The sequence below is a fragment of the Camellia sinensis genome, chromosome 14 (assembly GCF_055761805.1).
Source record: "Camellia sinensis isolate YWXY chromosome 14, ASM5576180v1, whole genome shotgun sequence".
In the NCBI taxonomy this organism is placed as follows: domain Eukaryota; kingdom Viridiplantae; phylum Streptophyta; class Magnoliopsida; order Ericales; family Theaceae; genus Camellia; species Camellia sinensis.
In genome coordinates, this window is record NC_138974.1 from 71,948,263 (window position 1) to 71,972,918 (window position 24,656).

The following is a 24,656-nucleotide window of genomic DNA, read 5'->3' on the forward strand; positions in this document are numbered from 1 at the left end:
ATAATGAATTGGTGGATGAAGATTATTGGTTATGACACACCTTCAGTGCATGTCCATTCCAAGCAAACCATGGACACTACTAATAGACGGCTCTACTCAATGAAAATTTTCCATGTTGTCTATGTCCAAGGCCGATCCCGAGATTTAGGGTCGAATTTTAGAAATGGGATCCTCTTACATTAAAAAAAAAAAATTATAGACAAAACGATAAGTTACAACGTTTTTATTTATTTGTATCCACAAAAAAATTTACTTGCACATATAATCATTAAAATTATAAATAAAAATTTATTTTCATATATTAAGATAGGAAGCAATCATTAAAAATATTTAAAAAAAATAAAAATTTAGTCTTGTTGCTTTTTTTTGAACCCCATGTTCTTTGGGCCTATAGTATTTGAACCTTTTTTTTTTTCTAATATTTAAAAGACAAAATTATATTTGGGGCCCCTATTTTAGCCCCTAGTTGGGAGCCCAAGGCGCAGGTTACTGAGCAAGGAATCCGTGAAATCCGTAATCCGATCCAGTTCAGTCCAATCCAATAAGTTTGGATTGGTTTTTTGAATCCGTGGTTCGGTTTCGGATTGAAGAATTAAAAATCCGTAGTCCACAGATTGGTTCTAGATTAAACCACACGGTTCCGGATTGGAACCGATCCGGACCGTATACAAATAGTCTATATTTTTATTATATATCCTCCCCCATAATATCTTCTCTTATTCCATATAAAACTTAAACTCAAATCTAAACTCGCATAATATCTTCTTTTATTACTTTTGTTTGTTAGTTTTTAATTTTAATTTGTAATGGTCTAAATATTTATGGTGAAACCAATTTTCTTATGATTGTTTAAATTCTAGAACAATATGTCGCTATTATAGAAAGACATGTTGCTATTGTGGAACTAATATAGCGCTATGTTTATGTTTTTATGAAATTAAAGTGTTATATATATATTTTTTTGTTATTTAATTATGTGAATCCGTGGTCCTAAATCGATCCAATCCGTGTTTAAATGGATTGGTTCGGATTGATTCCATGATTTAAATGGATTGGATTAATTCTAATTTTTTAGGAACCGTAAATAACGAATTGGTCCTAGTTTTACTCCAATCCGGTCCAATCCAGACCATGCTCACCCCTAGTGCAGGCCTCTTTTGTCAGCGCCGGCCCTGCTTATGTCATACAAAGAAAATAAAAATAAAAAATTGATGTACTTGTTTAGAATTTTTTTTTTGGAGCCGTGCTACGTAGCTCGAAAGAGCGTCCCCCCTAATCCCCCAAAACGAGAAACGACGTCGTTTCGACGTTTTAGAATTTTTTTTTTTTTTTTTTTTTTTTTTTTTTTTTTTTCCGGTTCAATCAGAGAAGAAGAAGCAGACGAAGGGAAGAAGGGAAGAAGAGAAGAAAGAAAGAAGAAGAAGAGAAGAAGAAGGGAAGAAGGCAGAGGCGGAGGAAGAAGGCAGAGGCGGAGGCGACGTCGGCCGGGTGGAGCTACGACGATCGGCGGAGCTGCGACGATCGGACGATCGGCCGGAATGTAGGGGCCTCTGTGTGTGTGTGTCTCCATTCCCTCTTCTCTCTTCTCTCCCTCGCTCTCCCTCTCTCTCTCCCTCTCCCTCTCCCCCCTGCGTTTGAGCTCGAAAATGGTCGAAAATGGTCAAAAATGGCAGAAAAAAAAAAAAACCTAATGCCCAAAACGAGATTAGGGGAGGCAAGTTTCGAGCTCTCAAACATTTTTCTTTTTTTTTTTAATATTTATTATAACAATGACGTACCTGTTTAGAGTTTTTTTAATTTTTTTTAAAGTCAAAACATTCATATGGATGTTTATTTTAATTATGTTTTTGTATATATTTTACTTAGACACGGATGGCACTGAAACATCTAGTTAAATTTTGTCTAAAATTTAAAATTGCAAATTAGTTTCATTGCTCATATTATTATTCTCAACGATGATTAATGCATGAAAAAGAAGAAATCAATGTAAACTATTCTTGTATGGTAAACGACTTGACTGTACTAAAAATTTATTTTGGTTCAACTACACCATTTATTTTTATTTTATTTTTTAAATTGAAAAGGACATTTTCGAAAGTAGCGTTAAATTTAAACCACTATAGTCGATGAACAGCTGTTTCTTGGGTCCATCGAAACCAAAACAAAAAATTTAAATTTTTAGAATTTGTTTTTAAATTTAAAAAAAAATAAAAATAAAAATTGAAAATAAACACCGAAAACAAATTTGTAAATTTTCAAAATTTGTTTTTGACTCAAAAAAATAAAATCATATAAAATGATAAGTATTTTTTATTTTTTCATTTTTTTTTACCAAACTAAATTTTAGTTTGTTTGGAAAAAGAAAATATAAATCATATTTTGAAAACTCAATCAAACCGGGATAAGTGTGTTTTGTGCAACTTTTTGCAAACTTAAAATTGATAATTAAAAGCAAAAAGTTAAAATCATTCCTGTGCTTTTCAATAATCAAATTATTTAAGTTATTTCTATCTCATAAGTTATAAAAATAAATAAATAAAAAAATTAAAAAAAAACTCTATCACAAATTTTCAAAATAAATGAATATATATATATATATATATATCCCCATATAAGTTGCACGACACAAGGCGGCAAACGTTACCAGGCACTATATAAAAAGATTAATGCTTGGGAGTACTAAAAAGGGAGCACTACTGAGGTGGCTCTCCCTTTGATGTGATGGTTGTCTCTTGTGTTTTTCTTTTTTCTTTTATTTTTTACATTTTTTAACTCATTAGAGTTATTAGTGATGAGATTTTTTAGTGGTCTCTATCATTGCTGATATAAAAGTTAAGAAAAGACTTGGGGGTGATTTGGGAATCCAAATATAAACCGCCTTTTGCAGCTTAAAAAATGCAGCCTGAGTTAGGTAAAAAGGCTAGAACAGTACTTGGGAAGTTAGCAAAATGCAAGGTGTGAAATTACATGAACACTTCATGTTTACAAGTTGAGGGCTAGGGCAAATCACCATTTGCGGGTATTGTGGTCGTTTTATTGTGATGTAACATTATAAATAAATATTAACTCAAAAAATAAAAAATATTCTTTTATCACTTTTCAAAAAAGCCAAAAAGCTTGATTAAAAGTCAAAAGCCAACTTTTAACCATTTTTTCAAAACACTCCTTAATTTTGTAATTAAAAAATGCTAGTTTTTTTTTCGAAATTGGAAAAAAAAAATGCTTAAGTTATAAAATAAAATATATACAAAAAAATATTATAATTTATGTCCTTCGTGTCTGCATCAAAGTTTTAAGGTATGACCAACCCGTAGTTGGCTTTAAAGCAGTCACAAATCATAATAATGCAAACAATCATGTTTTCTAATCATGGATACTATAAAATTTTGATTAAGACATGGTTCCATTTATATTTTGTTTATTTGTTTTTATTTTAGTTTGATGATTCAGTTCCAGCCAAAATTTGCTACCTTCATTTGATTTCATAGAAAATCTTACATAAGGCATATCCTGCACATCAAATTAGTTTTTAAAACCATGTAAAAATGGTTAGGAATCCCATGTTCCCAAGTCTCAGTATTTTTTTGTCCCAATATACTCTCAACTGCATCATTTCTTGGACATTTTGAGAAACAAAATTCTCGAGATATAAAACTATACTGTTGAAGTGTATTGAGACAAATGAATAAATAGATTTGATAACAAAAGAATCGTGACTGCGAAAATGAGAGATGAACCAATTTGTGATGCATAGATTGATTTATATCATAACAAAATACCAAAAAGGGCAGGTGTGTGTGTGTGGAAGCAAGCATTGAAGGGGTTGTTGGGAGTTTTTGTGATGATCAATTGGGGGTGGTGATAACAGAAGCAGAGGAGAGATAATTCCTATTAATGTTCATCTTGTTAGGTGGGCACTTGTGTACATGAATAGGCACTGTAATTACTGCCTTCAAAAGGGCTTTATTGGATCATACCAAAACTCTGAAACTGCACCATTTTATTTTTTCTACTTCCTCTGCAATTGTCTCTGTTAACTACTTTAATAGCTGGGCAATTGAATCCAACTGTATTGGTGTTGGGTGGTATAAATCTTGATAAGTACTGGACACTAATCACTCGACTTGACTATAAATCCAATTCAAAATTGAGGGTGGTTATGTTTGTATCTCAGTTACTCTTCTGATCATAATGAAATCACAATAGTTATAAAAATAATCCTAATTTTAAGATGAAAATCGTAAATCTTGTCAAGCTAATTCCGATGCTCTTTCAAATGAAGTTGATGGCAGAGAAGTGGAAAAGAAGCATGGCGTTGCGCCAACAAAACTTAAAATTTGACAAGAAGTAACTATCATATATATCATTGTCATGACAGAATGCAAATCATGCAAATTGTCAAAGTTTTAAATGGCATTACATAAAGATGCCTTGGCCATATTTAGAGACCATTAGGCCTCCGTTCGGGAAGTGGGTTGGCTTTTTGACTATTTTAGCCTGGGGCTAAAAAGCCTGGCTTGGGAAGGATTTTTTGACTTTTTAATTTTTTTGACTTTTTTTGTGAGAGAGGAGTGTAATGATTATGGGTTGGATTTGATGTTTTGTTTTTTATGGCTAAAATAATCTATTTTATTTTTTGTGACTATTTTAGCCCTAACCCACCAAAACCTACTTCCCAAACTATGCAGTATTACAAATTACATGGCCCAATTTGAAAACAATGTTTAAACAAAGGTGTCCAACTTTCAGGCGTTAAACTCTTCTCCAGACTTCATTAAGCCACTAATTTTGAAAAGGCTCATGGTCCAACTCAAAGACCCAAAAAAAACAAAAAAAAAAAAAAATACTTCATTATAAAATGTTCCCAACTACATGTTTTTGTCCAAAAACACATAATGAACGTCTTTGTTAAAGCGTCCTTTTTTTCGTAATGATTTTTTTTTTTTTTTTCCAATTATATTTCGGTCTTTAAAAAAAAGCCAGTTCTCATACAAAGGCCCAGTCAAATCTTCCTTGAATAATGATCCTAATAATAAAGGTTGAACGTAAATTTTATATACAAAAATTAATAAATGTTTTTTTTTGTTTTATATATTCAAATATTGTTTTAACCTTCAATAAAGGTTGGGCCGTGCCTGAAAAGAGTAGGGCCCATTAGTTGGTGTGCAAAGTAGCTCTTACATAATGCCATTCTAGACCAAACCCAACAAAGTTTGGGGTTTGGGTTGTGGCCCATTGCATCAATTTCAACCCTTACAAACTAATGTGGGGGTGTGGGTATTAAATTTTGCATGTGGGTATATTCATTATGATATACACACACCAAAAAAAAAAAAAAAAAAAGAGTATGTTTATTATCAGTAATATTATACATAAATAAATTATTTTAGATTTTTTCAACGAGTCACAAATTTTTTTTATTTTTTTTTTTAAAATAAACGAGGCACAAGTTAAGATGGTTAAAAAGAGTGTACATTTTACATGAAAGTGATTGCAATAATATATATATATATATAAAATATAGCCTTTAAACATGTGCAAGCACACATTAACAAGACCATAGATTTACTACCAAATTCCTTAATAATTGAACACAAAAATTGGGGGATCGACATTAATAAATATACGCATGTGATTTAATATATATATATATATATATATATATATATTTTTTTTTACATATAAACGAAATTCTTACTACATTTTTTACCACTAGACTAGACAGAAAGGATTGAATCACATACATATATTGATTGATATAACCCCATTACTTGTAGAATATGTGCTAGGCGAAAAATCTCAAAGTCAGATAAATAAGATGGCACTTAAATTTCATATGGTGGTTCTAACTTGTAATCCCCAAATTCGTGCCATGCGACACACTAGAATGAATTAATACTTCGATTCCCTGCCAAATTCTAAAATATCTATTAATTAATTTGGATTATAGGTTAAGTTAGATATACTTTTCTTTGTTAACTGAACCTGATGTTGATTGATTTTAATACTATGTAGGTTTTGAAAACATCTTATTCGAATCGGAGTACTTAATGACAAAATTTTCTGTTGCTAAATTTTAAATTGCTTGCAAAACAATGAACAAATTTGTTATGTGCAACATTCGACAACGAGGGTTTGAAAGAGTTAATAATCAATCAAATAATTGGGAAGGATTATTGTTCATATTGAGGCAAGTATATGATTTTGGATTCAAACTAAAGCATTTTTTAAGATTTCGAAAATTGGCTTCTTCTATAATTCACATACAATAAACATTGTCTATATTATGACCTGCTCTCAATTGAAGGGCTATTATTGAAATGTTGATATGGATAACTCCGAAACATAGAGAAATCAATGTATATTCGTATTCTACCAATGTTGTTTTACTACACTGATGTACGTAAAAGTCATTATTTGACACAAAATCTTATGTCTTGAATTGGTAGATTTTTATCTAGTGCCCAATACAAATAATGTTTGGGAAATAGTAAAAATAAAAAATAATAATAAAAATGTCAAAGAAGACAAAAGGATTTTAAAAGTAGGTTTAAATTTCGTCTCATTAGACTTAACCCCGCCGATCCATTAGGTGTAGGCATGTCGGTCAATGGAAGAAAGTGTTTTAGGCATATATTTCTTGAAAAACAATAGACTTGTCATTTAAATCGAGAGAGTCGTTTCATGCGTCTAGTTCTAAATATTGGCACAAAAATAAAAGGTCATAACATAGTTATTGTAGTAATAATATTATCGACTTGGGATATCAATATTGACCAAGGTAATAATAGTAACAAAGACACATCTTTCAAAAATCAAGGGCCTTTAGTCTAGTTGGCTAATCTTTTGGCCACCAAGTCTCTCTTAGTGCCATTTTGGGAACATGGTAAAAAGTCACGTTTTTGGACAAAATGTCAAAAAACGTGACTGCCAAAAACGCCAAAAAAGTCATTTGGCAAGTGCTAAAAACGCAGCCCTAAAATTACAAATTAGGGCCCATGAAAAATAAATAAAAAAATAACTCTCTTATGTTGGGTAAGGGTATTTTGGTCATTTTAATTTGATTTGACACCATAAATAAATATTAAACTAAAAAGCAAAAAGCCAGCTTTTTACCAACTTCCCAAATCACTTCCAAAAAAGCCAAAAAGCTTGGTAAAAAGCCAAAAGCCAACTTTTTACCAACTTCCCAAAACAACCCGTTAATTCCTAGGAGTGAAATGAGAGGGTAAATTTTCTTACAAGGTGTATGAGGGTGAGTTTTAACTCCTAAAAATGCTAATTTAATAACTAATCATTGACTTTGGCAAAAAAAAAAAAAAAAAGAAAAAAAAAAAGACAATTCTTTCAAAGGAGCCTCTTCATTCCTTGAATACAGTGGTCACTCAAAGGCTGGAGTTTGCTTATTTTTTGGTGGAGAACTCTTTTCAACATCACTTTTTGCACCCTTTTTTCTCCTAAATGAAAGCATGCTATTTGGTGGTCCGAGTTTGTTTGACATTATCTTCCTAGTATCATTGCAGATCAAAAATAAAAACTAAAAAATCAAATTTTATTCTCTTATATGATTGGTTTTTTCATTGAGATTTACTACTTTATGAAAGATAAACAGAAAATGGCTAAAATCGACAATCCCGTGAGGGTGTATATCACATAAAAAGAATATACAATCTGAAAGTGAAAATAAAGAGAGAAAATAATTAACAATTCTAATTGGTTTGTTCTATTATTTCAGCCATCTATTTATAGCTTACATGATGCCTCTTTATCAATGGTTACAACCATTGGTATTGAGTCTCCAAACCCAATAGTCATAATGCTTAAAAGCATTGTGTCTTTGTGTTTCAAATTCAAACAACTTCCAGATTTATTTCCTCCTGCAAGAAGGTTTATTTCTTTGGGCAATGATTTGGTGTCACTACTAAAAATCGAACTTTTTGCGACGGTCTCAAACGTTGCAAATGGTCCATATATCGTGGCAAATTTGCGACGGTTACAAGACGTCGCTATCTTGTAGCGACGGCTAATCAATGATTTTTGCGACGGTTTAACTTGACAAAAAAAAGAGGAAAAAACTTCACTTTTAGTGACGATGTTGGTTGCCGTCATCAAAACTTTTTTAGTGACGGTATTTGACGTTGCGAAAAGTATTATTAGCGATGGTCTAAAACGTCACGAAAAAAGTTAAATTAAATTAATATCGTATTTGCGACAGTTTAAACTGTCGTGAAAAGTATTATTAGTGACAGTCTAAAACGTCACAAAAAAATAGAATTAAATTAATGCCATATTTGCGACAGTTTAAACCATTGCTAAAGGTTTGAACTAATATATATATGCTACAGGTTAATCCGTCGCTAATAAAATATAAGGAAATGATTTTTATAAAATCAATATATATTTTATTAATTCATTCCCTGTACAATTATTAATATTTTCTAAAATAAAATACATCCACATCCACATCCACATCTACATTCACATTCACAAACACAAAATCATACGTATATATATGTACCCTGTAATAATTGTCAACCAAATATTCTTTACAAAAATATATAAACCAACCTCCAACAATACTAATAATTTTTTATATTGAAGAGCTTAAATTTTTGTATCTAAAGCAAAACAAAAGTATCGACAATACAAATAAAAAAACATATATATTATAGTTTGTTTTAATATCAACAGTAAGCTCCAGTATTGATGTGAAGATATCATCACATACTCAAAAGGAGTTGCATCTGCAAAAAGAAACACAAAAAAAACATCATTTACAATATAATTAATTTCAAGCTTACAGAAAATGTAAAACTTTTGATATTTATTTCAACAAATAAATAAATACAAAAAAGATTGTAAACTGCAATATCGACATGCGAAGATATCATCACGTACTGTCAGAGAATATATAGATATATAGATATGTGCCATTATGGTGCACTGTGAGAGAATTTCTCAAAAGAATTTCAGACGTGAAGCAGAAGAATTTCTCAATGTCAAAGATAATATCACCGAGCAAACACAGAACTTTGACTTCATACTGATAAGACATTTTACGGCTAACATAACCACAAATCAGCATTAACCAACTTAGTCACTCTAGCTGGAACATGTTCTGATGCATTCCTCACTCCTTACACATCTACCATTTAAGAATGAGAATCCATTACCTATAAATAAATAAACAAAAATTAAGTATAACTGTGGGGATATATTTTCTGAATACCAACACGTGGCATGGTGACGCCGACGTGTCAGCCGAGGTGCCACGTGTCCTGGTCATGACGCCGAGATGATCTCGGCAAGGCCGAGGTTAACTCCGAAGATATCGGAATCCGAGATAAATGAATAATGGATAAGAGTCCTAAGACGAAGAGGGGACTTAACCAAGATAAGGATAAAGCTCTTAGGGAGTTTATCTTTATCTCTTAAAGAGTCCAAAGTAAGCACTAAATTGGAGTTCATAGAAGTCATACTTCTAGTAGGACTTGGATTGAGTATATTATAAAAAAGAGGCACCCCCGTGGGTCTAAGGTATGCAATTTATGTTTTGAGTATTAAGTTTTGCACTTGATTATCTTTGAGAGATATACTGACTTGATCGTCGGAGTGCCCCCGGGTGGAAGAACCACTGCCGGAGCCTTTTCTTTCTGTTACAGGTTACTGAAGCCATCTATTCTGCCTGTGCTCTCCAGCTGGTTACTAAGCAGGCAGTGTGGTCAGATTTTCACCCACACAATTTGGCGCCGTCTGTGGGAACGAAGGAAGAATAGATGGCCAGTAACGGACAGCAGGAAAATATTGGGGATGACGCTCCCGCTGGGAGTGGCAGACCAATTGACCTTGACATTGAAGGAGACCACCACAATACAGAAACCCGTGACCAGGGTCACAGAGAGAAAGACGTCATCCAGGAAGGCGACACGTCAAAAAGGACAGACCAAGGAAAGTACTACAATGAAGATAACCTCCAGGTATGGAGGGACAGATGCCTACGGAGGGATGAGGAAGTAAAAGAATTGGCGAACAAGCTGGCAGACCTTCAGTCAGTCGTCAACTTCATGATGCAGAATAATGTTATACAGCCACCATACCCGCTGCAAGATACGCCGATGCCACCAACCAATGCCCAGAAGGGCGGAAGAAAAACAATCCCCGACGTCCCAAAGAACATCGGCATGTTCAAAGGCAAGCACTTTGCTTTGACACAACCCATGGAGAAAGATCCAAACGGGCCCACCACGAGGACGAAAGCAGTGTACCAAAAAGACTAAAATCCATAGACAGCCGAGCTCCAGGAAGGAGTAAAGAAGACCTGAGGGATTACCTAAAAAGGAGGCAGCAGAATGTTAAAGCTGAGGTAAACTCCCTAGTAAAATCGAAGACAACCTTTTCGGTGGAACTGGACAAATTCGAACCACCAAAGAGATTCAGTATGCCGAGGTTTCAAATTTATGACGGTAAGTCAGATCCAAACTTTCATGTTGGACTATACCTGAATTCAATGGCGTTATATAGCGGGAACGAGCCGTTGCTCTGCAAAGTATTCCCCTCATCCTTTGGGGAAATTGCATCTGATTGGTTCCATAAATTACCAAAGGGAAGCATAAAGACATGGGAAGGCCTGGCCGAGATGTTTGTGGCCAGGTTCGTGACCAACAAGCTGGAACCCCTGAGGGTTGATGCTTTGATGGCCCTAAGAATCACCAAGGAAGAAGGCCTTAGGGCCTATGCGAAGAGGTACTACGAGGTGTTCAACCGAATACCCGAATGCAACCAAGAGGTAGTGATCGTGTCTTTCAAGAACGGCCTGAAAGATGACTGCCCGCTATGGAAGTCTTTGGCAAAAACATTGCCAAAAAGCATGGAAGAACTCATGGCAAGAATTGAGAAGTATGCCAGAGCCGAAGAAGATACATCGGGAAACAAAGAGATAAAGCAAGAAAAGGGAAACGGCTCGCCGAAGCGAATCCGAGGCAACAATGGGCCGACCAAACAAGAAACAGAGTTGAGAAGTAAACAGGCGGTAACGACGGTATTCCGAATCCCAATCCATAAAGTCCTAGATCAAATTCGAAACCAACCTTATTTCAGGGCTCCGGCAAGAGCACCAGGGGAATTCATGGGAAGGAACGTTGGTAGACGTTGTGCCTACCACAATGAAGAAGGACACCCAACTCAAGGTTGCAGAGCCTTGAAAGCACACTTGGAGGACCTGGTGAGACAAGGCCTTCTGAGGGACCTGGTCGATGAAGCCAGGACAAGGGAAGAACAGGCAAGGTTGCCTCAAGCACCAGTAGCGCCGCCTCCCCCAGCACAGCCACCACAAGCAGGAGGTCCGAGGGTGGTTAATGTGATCCGCTCAAGGGTCAACGAAAACGAAGTCAGAGGGGAGACCCAGAAGGTAAGACATTTACAGCATGTCTACTAAGTCGGGGAGAAGAGACATCGGCCAGAAGAATGCCAAGGGCTGATGATAGCCTTTATTGAAGCCGACCTGGAATTGGTCCAACATCCGCATAATGATGCCTTGGTAGTATCCCTCCAGGTTGGGGAGTGCCAAGTGAAACACATCCTAATAGATCAAGGCAGTTCCTGTGACATCATGTATGTCAGATGTTACAAGGAGCTGGGCCTTCACCCTGATGACTTAGAACAATCCAGCGGCCCGATGGTCGGCTTTAATGGAACGCCGACATGGCCACTGGGCGCAACAAGCTTGGAAGTACAAGCCGGCACTAAGAAGATCCAGACGGAATTTCTGGTAATTGACACGCCCTCACCATACAGCATCATCTTGGGAAGGCTGTGGTTGCATGCAATGGGGGCAGTTCCCTCAACGTTGCATCAACTACTGCGCTTCCCAACAGAGCATGGGATTGAAGAAGTCAGAGGGGATCAACTGCAAGCAAAAAACTGCTCCATGACAGCAATGAAGTCCACCTGTAGTATACAAGAGCCAAGGAACGCAGAAGTTGAAGATGAGGACATGGAGGTCCTAGAAGACGTCGGGAAAGAACCAGCCGAAAAAAGCAAAGAGGCGCTAAAAAAAATCTTCGTCCAGGAGGATGACGAAGAGCGTTTCTTTCTTCTCGGCTCAGGCCTAGCTAGAGAAGAAGAGAAAGAACTAGAAGATTTTTTAAGGGCAAACATAGAGGCGTTTGCCTGGACACCTTATGAAATGCCAGGCATTGACCCCGAGGTCACTTGCCACAGACTGAATGTCGACAGATCGGCAAAACCTGTGATTCAACGAGCCAGAAGACCGACGTTGATGCACGTCGAAGCAGTAGAAGAAGAGGTAGACAGACTCTTGGAGGCCAGGGCCATCCGAGAAGTTCAGTACCCAACATGGCTGTCCAACACAGTAGTAGTAAAAAAGAAGAATGGCAAATGGAGGGTTTGTGTAGACTTTACCAGCCTCAACAAAGCTTGCCCCAAAGACAGCTTTCCTCTGCCCAAAATCGACCAACTGGTAGACGCCACTTCAGGACATGAAAGGATGAGTTTTTTGGATGCATACAGAGGGTACCACCAGATTGCCATGTACCCTCCAGACGAGGAGAAAACCGCGTTCATCACCCCTAAAGGCCTGTACTGTTACAAGGTAATGCCTTTTGGGTTGAAAAACGCAGGAGCAACCTATCAGAGGTTAGTGACAAAGATGTTTAAGCACCTGATTGGCAAAACAGTAGAAGTCTACATCGACGACATGGTCGTGAAGACCAAGGAATCAAAGGGTCATCTTGCCGACCTAAAAGTGGTCTTTGACATACTCAAAAGATATCGGCTCCGACTCAACGCCTCGAAGTGCGCCTTTGGAGTTGGATCAGGTAAATTTTTGGGGTATTTGGTAACAAGAAAGGGCATTGAGGCCAGCCCAGACCAAATCAAGGCCATCATGGAACTACAGAGCCCGACATCGGCAAAACAAGTTCAAATGCTTACTGGAAGGGCCGCAGCCCTAAACAGATTCATCAGCAGAAGCTCAGATAAGTGCAGACCCTTCTTCAAACTGGTGAAAAAAGCCGCAGACTTCCTATGGACAGAAGAATGTGAAGCCGCCTTAACCAACCTAAAAAAGTACTTGACCACAACTCCGGTTCTTTCCAACCCAGTACCAGGGGAGGAACTGTTTTTGTACTTAGCAGTCTCAGAACATGCAATCAGTGCAGTGCTAATCCGAGAGGAAGAAGGGGAGCAAAAGGCAGTTTATTATGTAAGTAAAACTTTGGCCGACGCAGAAACAAGATACCTACCACTGGAAAAATTAATGCTGGCCTTAGTAATGGCTTCAAAGAAGTTGAACCATTACTTTCAGGCACACAAGATTGTGGTCCTAACAGAGCACCCACTGAAATCCTTGTTGCAACAAGGAGACTTAACAGGAAGGATAGCAAGATGGGCTGTAACCTTGGGCCAGTTTGACCTGGAGTTCAGGCCGAGAACAGCAATAAAGGGTCAAGTTTTGGCCGACTTCGTCGCAGAACTCACACCTGAAACCATCGCACATCGGGCTCCGTCGAGCGAAGATGAGCATTATCCCAACAAGCAAAAAGAATCCCAGCCAAAGACAAAAAAGCAAGAGAAGGAAAAGCTCAGACCCTGCAGCATCTACATCGGCGATACATTCAGACTATTCATCGATGGAAGTTCAAACCGCCAGGGAGCAGGGGCAGGAGTACTGCTGATATCTCCAGATGGAGAAATAGTAGAATAGTCCATCCGTTTGGGGTTCAAAGCCTCAAACAATGAGGCAGAATATGAAGCATTAATTACAGGGCTAAAGCTGGCAGCAGCAGCAGAAGCAGATGAGGTAATTGTTTTTTGTGATTCACAACTCATTGTTAACCAGTCAACAGGAGAATTTGCAGCCAGGGACGAAAGAATGTCGGCATATGCAAAATAAGTCATCAGATTGGCAGCCTTATTTCAGAACTGCAGATTGCTCCAAGTTAGCCGAGATGATAACACCCACGCCGACGCATTGGCTAACCTGGCCAGCTCAATTCAAACTAGAAAAACAAGGACAATTATGATCGACTACATGTCGGCCCCGAGCATAGATAAACAGAGTACCGAACAAGAAGCAATGTGCGTGGACTTCGGACCAAGCTGGATGGATGCAATCATTGCATTCCTAAAAGAGGGAAAGCTGCCAGAAGACCATAAGGAAGCACATAAAATCAGGCTGAAGTCGGCCAGATTCAGTCTAACAGCAGAAGGCCATCTCTACAGGAGGTCCTTCACTGGTCTGCTCTTAAGGTGCGTACACCCTTTGCAGGTTGAAGATTTTTTTTTACGAAATTCATGAAGGAATTTGTGGAAGCCATGCTGGGGGCAGATCATTAGCCCACAGGGCCATTACCCAGGGGTATTGGTGGCCCTACATGCAAAAGGATGCCGAAGCCTATGTGAAGAAGTGTGAACAATGCCAAAGGTTTGCACCTTTGATACATCAGCCAGCTGCTGACCTGAACCCAGTATCCAGCCCTTGGCCGTTTGCCCAATGGGGCATGGATCTGGTTGGACAACTTCCCCAGGCAACTGGGCAGAGAAAATACTTGCTGGTAGCAACAGACTACTTTACAAAATGGATAGAGGCAGAACCTCTTGCCAAAATCTGAGATGTGGACGTCAAGAATTTTATATGGAGAAACATTATCACCAGATTTGGGATTCCAAGAGCAATAATTGCCGACAACGGAACACAGTTTGACAGTAAACTCATCAAGAACTTTTGTGCAAAATTCAAAATCAAGAATTATTTCTCAACACCAAGTTTTCCTCAAAGCAATGGGCAAGCAGAGGCATCCAACGAAGTAATTCTAGATGGAATAAAGAAGAGGCTGCAGGCAGCAAAAGGAAAGTGGGTAGACGAGTTGCCCAACGTACTTTGGGCATATCGGACTACGCCGAGAAGATCAACAGGAGAATCCCCCTTTGCCATGGCTTATGGCACAGAAGCAGTCATCCCATTGGAGATTGGCATCCCGGGGATCAGAACCCAGGGAGTAGAGAATGGCACCAATGACGTACTCTTAGCCCGAGATCTGGATTTGTTGGAAGAACGAAGAGAGAAAGCTGTAATTCAACTTGCAGTATACCAGCAACAGCTTGCCAGAGCTTACAACAAGAAGGTCAATCCAAGAGATTTTCAAGTCGGCGACCTAGTCCTGAGAAAAGTCGTCGGGAACAAGAAGGATCCCAGGGAAGGTAAGCTTGGCCCAAACTGGGAAGGACCCTACAGAATTACATCAGTATTAGGCAATGGAGCTTATCGGCTTGAGGACAATGAGGGCAAAGCATTGCCCAGACCTTGGAATACTTGTAATTTGAAATTTTTCTATCATTAGATGTACATCATATTTTGGCCGATATCATCAATAAAGTCTTTTCAGAATTCTTTCAACACATATGATTGAGAAAGTTATGCATTGATGTTTATTGAAGACATAATTATGTGAACCCAAGTCAAACTCAGGTTCACATTGGGGGCAAAGAAAAGGCAGAGATTATTCCTTAATTCACTTGTTGAAATTTGTAGCAATTTACAAGTTGGAATTAAGCTGATTCCTTATCTTCACTTGTTGAAATTTGTAGCAATTTACAAGTTGAAGTTAAGCCGAGATTATTCCTTAATTCACTTGTTGAAATTTGTAGCAATTTACAAGTTGGAACTAAGCTGATTCCTTATCTTCACTTGTTGAAATTTGTAGCAATTTACAAGTCGAAGTTAAGCCGAGATTATTCCTTAATTCACTTGTTGAAATTTGTAGCAATTTACAAGTTAGAATTAAGCTGATTCCTTATCTTCACTTGTTGAAATTTGTAGCAATTTACAAGTTGAAGTTAAGCCAAGATTATTTCTTAATTCACTTGTTGAAATTTGTAGCAATTTACAAGTTAGAATTAAGTTGATTCATTTTCTTCACTTGTTGAAATTTGTAGCAATTTACAAGTTGAAGTTAAGCCGAGATTATTCCTTTGTTGAAATTTGTAGCAATTTACAAGTTGGAATTAAGCCGATTCCTTATCTTCACTTGTTGAAATTTGTAGCAATTTACAAGTTGAAGTTAAGCCGATGTTATTGCTTAAGTTCTCATAGCAGTATGTGGGTTGCTTAACCCTAAGGAAGATGCTTAAACACTTGTTGAAATTTGTAGCAATTTACAAGTTTATGTTAAACTGACATATGATCACCCGCTAAGGTATACAGAAATTTATAGGTTAAAGTAAAGGATAAGTATATTATTTAAACACTTGTTGAAATTTGTAGCAATTTACAAGTAGGTTAGACCGAGATCACTGTTTGATACTTGTTGAAACTTGAGAAGAAACTTGCAAAGTTTACATTAAGTAGTATATGTTTATACTTGTTAAAATTTATGAAAAGTTTGCAGGTCAGTATCTTGCCGAAGTAAAAGTTTTATTGTTATACCCGAGGTATATAACCCCGAGAAGATTACACAAAGGAAGCAAAATGAAAAAGCATGCAAAAATTTCTAAGTATAGAGCTTTGCAGAAGCAATCAACAGAACATCAGAAGGTTAAAAACATTCATAGAAGGAACAGTTGCAGTTACATAGAGAAAAGGCTACGTCGGCCATAAGAAGGAGTTTTTCATTGTCCAGAAATTAAAAAAGAGTACAAAATGCAAAATGCAGAAAAAGAAGAGAAAAGTACAAAAGACATTTTTTCAAGATTCTTCAGTGTTAGCCGCTGCAGGGACTGGGACCTCGGACGATTCTGGTGGAACCTCCTCGGCAACCTTTTTTGCTTCAATCTCAGCATCAATCTCAGCCAACGTATTGTCTAGATTTCTTTCAGCCAAAAGAAGGTCGGATGATAGTTGCCCGATGGCAATTTCATTGGGTGCCCCCCCAACCTCATCACCCTCCTCCTCCAAGGTTAAATCCATCACTTGCTCAGCAGGAGGAGGGGACTTAGCTTCAGTAGCATCCTTGGGTTTTCTCACCAAGGCCTCATCATCATTTTTTCCTTCATCCTCATCTTCGGCATCAGCCTCAGTCTCTGATTCAACCTGACTTGGAGGAGGAAATGGTAAAGGAATGGCATCGGCCTTACGAAAGGGCGAGTCAACAGGAAGATCAAGTTTTTTTATCAGGGACATCCAACCAAGGGAAAATCCCCTGTTGCATGCCTGCCTGACTTGAAGTTTATAATCCTCTACGACGTCGGCCATACCCTGGGCATAGGCCTTTTCATCGGCCTCTTTGACTTCGGCCTCTTTGGTGGCCAGAGCTTGCTGGAGCTCTTTCTCCGCTTGGGCCTTCTTAGCCTCGGCCTCTCTTTTCTCAGCCTCAGCAACTTTTTTAACAGCCTCAGCGGATTCAGCCTTCTCAAGAGCTAAAGTTTGGGCCTTAGTAGCCGCCTCGGCCTGATCTTCCAATTTTTTCATCCTTGATTCAAGAGATTTGATCTCTTTCTTCATGGAAGATGCTTCCCTCTTCATATCAACCAACCTTTGCCGATTTTCAAAAGATTGCATTGAAAATGAATGGGCGTGTTGGATGGCCTGAAGAAAAAACAGAAGTATTAGAAAATATTATCAGTAAGAAACAAGAAAGAAGAATCACAAATACAAACAGGAACACTTACTTGAACGGAGTGTTGGAGCATAAGAGTGTAATTCTCATACTTACTAAGCTCAGCATTTCGGTTCAAATCCTTCGGAAGAAGAAGAGCAGTACTAAGGGCGACACCAACGTTAATATCGTCGGCACTTTCACTGGCCATGATAGGCCTATCCTCCAGGGTTAGTTCAGGGGCCCATGGAACGTCGGGCATCTTGGACGCCGAGGTCGTCGCAGATGATGACCTCGGCCTTTTTGATTATGTAGACCCTGAGGGTTGGGCCCCAGCAGACCTCTTGGTGGAAGCAGAGGTTGATTTTTTGCTTTCTGCCAGCTGGGAGATAGGCAAAGCATCCTCAACCTCGGCATCAGTAGCCTTGGGCTTGGGCTGAGCCTTTTTTACTCTCTTTGGCTTTGGTGGGGGCATCGCATGCGATGGTTCAGCATCAGCGTCGGTTGGAAGGTCGGCAAGAAGATCTTGAACGACAGGCCTTGGACGAACCATCTCGGCAGTCTTTACAAGTCTTCGTCGACGTTTACGTTCTGGAATTGGTATTAAGTAGGGGGCCGAAGTGGATGAAAGATCGGCTGGGTCAGAGGTGGATCCTTGATCTGTTCGGGATGAAGACGCGGTTACAGTTGTGGCAGTTGGTGGGGAAAGACTCTTTTTCTTCTTTTTTGGGACGTCGGGTAAAGTGGATTTATATGTCGGAATGAAGTTCAGCAACAGGGGAGCCTTGCGCTTATGGATTGGAAGACCAAGAAGCTTCTTTAAATCTTGACCAGGGAAGAAGGATTGACGGAAGTTCTTTGGTGGTTGATGAAGATCTGCAGGACAAGCAAACAGACATTAGAAACAGACAAATTTTAAAGACTTAAATAAAAACAACTAAGCGTTGGCACTGGGCTCTTACCCTTGCCCTCTGTAATTGTTCGAGGAAGAGGGTAGAGGTGGACATCTTCATCTGGGCCAAATTCCCAATTTCCCGAAGCAATAAGAAAGTCATCCCCAGCCCCCTTGTTGGAGTCTGGGAGGTCGGCTACAATTTTGAACTCAGTAGACCTCGGCTTAAGGTAATAAACAAAGCCCCTATCCTTCAGGTTAAGGGGGCACATTATATAACAGTACTGAAGGTCGGCCAGGGTGATCCTAAGATTCTCTTGCCTAGCTAAAGCTATAATACCGTTAATCACCCTGTAGGAGTTGATAGTAAGTTGCATGGGGTTCAGCCTGTAGAAATGAAGAACTTCGCGAAACAAGGGATCAAGTGGAAGCCGAAGTCCACATTCAGTAAAAGCTACTATAGGAAAGAGCATCGTATGGTCTGTGGGCATGATGGTATCACCATCCCCAGCTAGCTTAAGGTGAACATCGGCTGGGATAGAGAATTCCTGCCTAAAGTATTCGAGTTTTGTTGGGGTATTTACCCTATGCCTCCACATACCCATTACGTCGACTTAAACAAAAGAAGAATGTGTTTCAGAAGATGGGCGCTTAAAGAAGGGTTGCAAAAACCTCGGCAAAGACCTAGGAAAGGACTGATAAGGCTTGTTTCAGTTTTCTCTAAAACTTAAAGGTTCTACACAAAAATCCCAAGCCTAAGAACTATAAAGATCAAGATCGAAGGCACAGATTTGGGACAGATACGAAAAACAGAAAACAAAGACGAAGTTTCAGATTCAAGAACAGAAGTATAGTTCTCAGAAACAAAAGAAATACAGAAGTAAAAAAAAAAAATCAAGAACAGTGGCAAGAAAAATGTTGAAACAGTGCAAATGTTCAAAATATGAGAGAAATCGAGCAACAAAGCGGTAATGGTAAAAACACATAAAAAATTGGGAGTAAAGGAAACAGGGCCTTACCAGAACAAATGAAGTCGGAAAGAACGACGCCGAGAAATAGTAACGATTGCAGGCACAATGAAACGGAGGAAACTTTGCTAAGGTGAAGGGACAGAAAATCGCAGAACTTCGAGTTAGAACAATGACAGCTTCGAAAGAGCTTCTTCAGAGAGAAAGAGCAAGAAATCAGAATAAAAAAGTGAAGAAAGAAAGAGGCAAGGAAAAGTTTTGACAAAAACGTGAAACGGCGGCAAAAATAGGGCATTTATTACGCCTAGAGCAACGCACGCGTCAGACGGCGCAGACAAATGACAGACGGCTTTCAGGCACGTCACAGACACGCTCCAATGAAGACAATACACGTGAAAAGAACGGTTAGATATGCATGACAGCTCATGCGCGTGAGAGAGTACGTTCGAAACCTTGTTCTCCGAAGAGAATACATCGGCTCGAAGTGGATTATCTCGGCTAAACGGTTTTTTTTTAGTTATTACTCAGAAAAGAAACGTCGAAATATCGATATAGGTTCCATCACCTCAGAATGCTGAGGTAATAGAACCTAGGGGGCAGTTGTGAGGATATATTTTCTGAATACCAACACGTGGCATGGTGACGCCGACGTGTCAGCCGAGGTGCCACGTGTCCTAGTCGTGATGCCGAGATGATCTCGGCAAGGCCGAGGTTAACTCCGAAGATATCGGAATCCGAGATAAACGAACAATGGACAAGAGTCCTAAGACGAAGAGGGGACTTAACCAAGATAAGGATAAAGCTCTTAGGGAGTTTATCTTTATCTCTTAAAGAGTCCAAAGTAAGTACTAAATTGGAGTTCATAGAAGTCATACTTCTAGTAGGACTTGGATTGAGTATATTATAAAAAAGAGGCACCCCCGTGGGTCTAAGGTATGCAATTTATGTTTTGAGTATTAAGTTTTGCACTTGATTATCTTTGAGAGATATACTGACTTGATCATCGGAGTGCCCCCGGGTGGAAGAACCACCGCCGGAGCCTTTTCTTTCTGTTATAGGTTACTGAAGCCATCTATTCTGCCTGTGCTCTCCAGCTGGTTACTAAGCAGGCAGTGTGGTCAGATTTTCACCCACACAATAACATATTCTATAAAGTTTCAATTTTACAATTGTTCAAAATCCATTGTAAAAGAATCATTGTCTAAAACACTAAATGCCACCTCAAATCCATCACCCATCACCTATCTATATCTTTAATTTCAATTTTCTTGATTGAAACTAGCATATAAAATACTAGTTCTATTGAATTAAGTAATTTGCTTGAGTCCAAAATAAAAAATAATAAACAATGGTAAATTACATTTATGGGCCTCTGGCCTCCCATACTATAAGCCTGTACCATACTAATGTCCTCATTGCATATGCAATAACATAATTCAACTAAGATTCATAGTCTAGTCTTGCCACAGTTCTTGTGCCCATTAATTTAAAGTAATCTGTTACTTATTATGGCTATACAATAACTAAGGTGATGAAATAACAATGTTTTATGTTTGTAGAATTGTGATCTTATATATCAATCTAGCATCAATTCAAGTAGTCATACAAAATGGCCAACCTGATAACATGAGTCAAATATAAAGTAATAATGACTTGAAGCAGATACATTTGAATTGGATGAAACAAACACTAGGTGCGGCAAGGGGCTGTGAACCATAAACCAAGAATGTTCTATTTTTAGCATGCACACTATAGATTGAAATCAAAAGTTGGTGTCTTTTTTAAGTGGCCCCATGGAGCAAAAAACTTGTGTGGAAAACAAAATCAATGTTTGACGTTGTCATTAGTTAGAAAGAAAAATATCAGTTAAGCACCTTCTCTATCTTTAATTCCTAGAAGTTGATAAACTCTTTGATATCCCCTTTGGTTGATTTCACAGATTTGTGCCCATGCTTTCCGATACTTCTCTTCCTCACCCTGTGATACAAGTTATGCCATAGGAAATGAAAACAAATAAGATAAATGATGAGACATGATGAAACCTCGAGATAAAATCATTAACCGGATTTTCTTCCAAAACAAAGAAACAAAATTTACAGTTTATAAATCAGATTTCCTCCAAAATAGAAAATTGAAAGTTATAGCTTTTAAGTTTTTTTAACAAATGAGAAATTTAATTATTACTATAATCAATCTCATAGGTCTTTAAGGCATAAAGGTAAATGATTCACCTGGAGACTGACCACCGCTTGTTGTGCCCTCTTCTTAAATTCAAGATCACTGTCAAGTCTTTGCTTTGATGCCTTATAGAATGCCTAATGATAGCATTCAAGTTAAATCAATAATACCCACTTTCGTTGAATTTCATGACTCATTTCAATGAAAAAAAAATTGAAATGTGCTAATTAGTTGTCTACGGCGAAGGCATAAGTTGCTCAAAGCAGCACAAGCAACTAGTTACTTGAACTGTTTGCTAATATAAGCAAGGGACTTTTTTGCTTGAACGTAGCATCAAAAAATATTCAAGTAACATGAAGAAGTATTCCGTCTGTACAAATTCAAGAATTTGACCTAATTTCCAAAAAAAAATTCTCACCACGAGATCTCCGATAGCTTGATCATTGACAGCCACCACGTTTGGAAATTTTTCGAAAAGAAATTCAATCAGCATACCAAACTACAGAACAAAAATAACATCTTTAAGACATAATAGGAAAGTAACAAAAAAAATTATCAAAATAGACTTTCATAATTCAGACAACACATAGGTCATAATATTATCACCTTCTAGAGCAGCAATAATCAATAAAAAATTATAATTTTTCCACTTAACACAATAAGGGCCTGTTGGAGTTCCTTCTCCAATCACATATCAAGGAGGGAAAAGGCACTGAAGAACTTAAAACCACTATTTCACCCAAGAAATTATTTTGATCCAAATGAAAAGGTTAACTCATAAAATGGGACAACCCATTACTAAGCCTCATAAAAAAATAAATAATTTTGACAGAACTTATATAAAATTTCAAGATGAAAGAGAGAAAACAAACACACAGATACAGATATGCATGTGCTCACACACACACAAACACTTACCTGTGTACCCCAGTCACCAACATGGTATCTCCGAAGAACCTCAACATTTGAAAACTCTAGCATGCGGGGCTAGAGTGTCTCCAATAATTCTAGATCGTAAGTGGCCGACATGCATTTCTTTGGCAATGTTGGGTGAGGAAAAGTCAACCGCTGCCCTTTTGACTGTAAGTTTCGGCGACCATGTTTCAATACCGTTTATTAGCATCTCTTGGCTACTCTGCAGTAGCAACAATATCTTTTAGCAAACAAGATTTTCACACCAAGTGAACTAACCAAGATAGCCCATGATTTTATATTGCTATCCATTGCTTTAAAAAATTATCAATACCTTTCCTATCCATTTTTTTGGGTGAATAAGTCATAAAATAAAAGACAAAAGATTACACAAATACAAGGGGAATTCCCCTGGCCCTAATAGAAACAGACAAAACACCCAGCAGAGCAAAAACTGAAGAAAACAAAAAAACTACCAACAAACTGCTAAAACCAAAACCTAAGGGACCACCACAAAAACAGCAGCTCACTGAATTAGAAAGCTACCAAACCCAGCATTGCAGCAAACAAAGAGAACCAGCTTGAATACTAGCAACAAGAGACAGCCACAAGAACAGCAGCACACAGACAGCAGGCACACTGCCATGCACCATTACAGAAGACTCTCACCATGTACCACAACAGGAAACTCTGAACAACACACTGACAGCATCAGCACCACTAAGAGCCATGAAAGGCAGCCAGAGACATAAAAAAGGAGCGCCCAGCTACAGCAACTTAAAGAATTCCACAGAAATGGATGATTTGCCAACTACCTCCATAAAGAGATCCTGAAAGGCCAAGAGATCAACACCACAGTGGAATATTCAACAAGCACTCAAAAGCAAAGGATTTCCTGAAATATAAGCTCTGTCACTCAGCCCACTAACTCTCAGCAGACTACCCTGCTGCAAACAAAGATAACAAATATGCAAACTCATATCACTCAACCCTCAATATAGAGTAAACACACAATCTCCCCTAACTTTTAACTCACTAACACTCAACACACATCCCTAACAAAGAGCCAGCTTAGGACCTGCATGAACAAACAGTTAGAAAGAATTTGAGGGCTCACATACTCAACCCTCAAAGAAACTCACTATATCACTCACTAACCTATTTTAGGACTCCCATCACTCAACCATCTTCCCTGTAGTGTACCAGTCAAACCTGCCACAGTTAGCTAACGAATCCAAAAAAAAAAAAACACTAACCAACTTCAGTGTACCTGTAAACAGAACATTAGCCATTTGATTGAACAATAGAAGGAGAAAGTGACCACTCCTTTATATGCGAATCATTAGCCTGATCAGCTTTAAACTTGCTCACAGACAACAATCTATGTCCGATCAGATTTTTAACCCTACTCAGCACAGAGTTCTCATTAGACTTTTTTGATTGGAAAATTCTGTAATTTCTTTCATGTCCAATACAAAAGATGGAGCAAGTAAGCACAAGTTTGTAAATGGTAGTGGACAAAGATGAGAGAAAAAGCAGCCAAAAAATAGGTGATTGTGGTCCTCATTTTGCTCCTCACACAATACACGTGTAGCAGATACACTAATACCAAACATAATCATCCTATCCAAGGTGCTAAGTCTATTCTGGAAAGCAAGCCAACTCACAGTGCTAACTCTAGGAATATGACACTTAAACCACAGCAGAGTAGACGAATTAACCTTGGGACCCTTAGGCCTCCATTCATTCCAAGCTGACTTTATAGAGAATACACCATCAGCAGAAGGTTGCCAAACAATCAAGTCCTCACTCAAACTGGGTCTCAAATGCTCAGGTGTGTACTACTCTTGATCTCATCTAACTCCCAAGTCTGGCAACTAGGCCACCTCCAAGTAAAACCATTGACAATAGACTCAACCTTAGCTTGAGCCTGAATACCAGAGTCATATATAACCCTATCCCCAAACTTTCTATGAAGAGGCCCCAAAGGATGCCAGTGGTCAAACCAGAGAAAAGTCCTCTTCCCATCACCAATTTTGCCTCTTATTTTTGTCCATAAGCTCATGGCAATGTGGCTGCCTCAAAAGAAATCCCCAATTTAACAATTCAAAAAAAATATACAAGAGTTTCCATTTCTATAAAAACCTGAGAAAT

At 38.2% G+C, this 24,656-nt stretch overlaps 1 protein-coding gene across 4 annotated transcripts; it reads right to left on the reverse strand.

The window, feature by feature from the left end:
• Positions 1-8,483: 8,483 nt before the first annotated feature.
• Positions 8,484-24,053, reverse strand: LOC114314335 (arginine--tRNA ligase, chloroplastic/mitochondrial-like). Of its 4 annotated transcripts, none has more exons than XM_082906376.1 (6): positions 23,172-24,053; positions 22,509-22,725; positions 22,009-22,089; positions 21,644-21,727; positions 21,287-21,389; positions 8,484-8,744 (listed from the first exon to the last, which is right to left on the reverse strand). In XM_082906376.1, the coding sequence occupies exons 2-6, from the start codon at positions 22,569-22,571 to the stop codon at positions 8,605-8,607; spliced, it is 471 nt and encodes a 156-aa protein (XP_082762502.1). In that variant the 5' UTR covers positions 22,572-22,725; positions 23,172-24,053; the 3' UTR covers positions 8,484-8,604. The 4 variants fall into 4 exon arrangements, with proteins under 4 accessions (XP_082762502.1, XP_082762501.1, XP_082762503.1 ...); XM_082906375.1 differs by having other exon boundaries at positions 22,509-23,332; positions 23,773-24,051; XM_082906377.1 differs by having other exon boundaries at positions 23,773-24,050.
• Between the last annotated feature and the right edge of the window lie 603 nt (positions 24,054-24,656).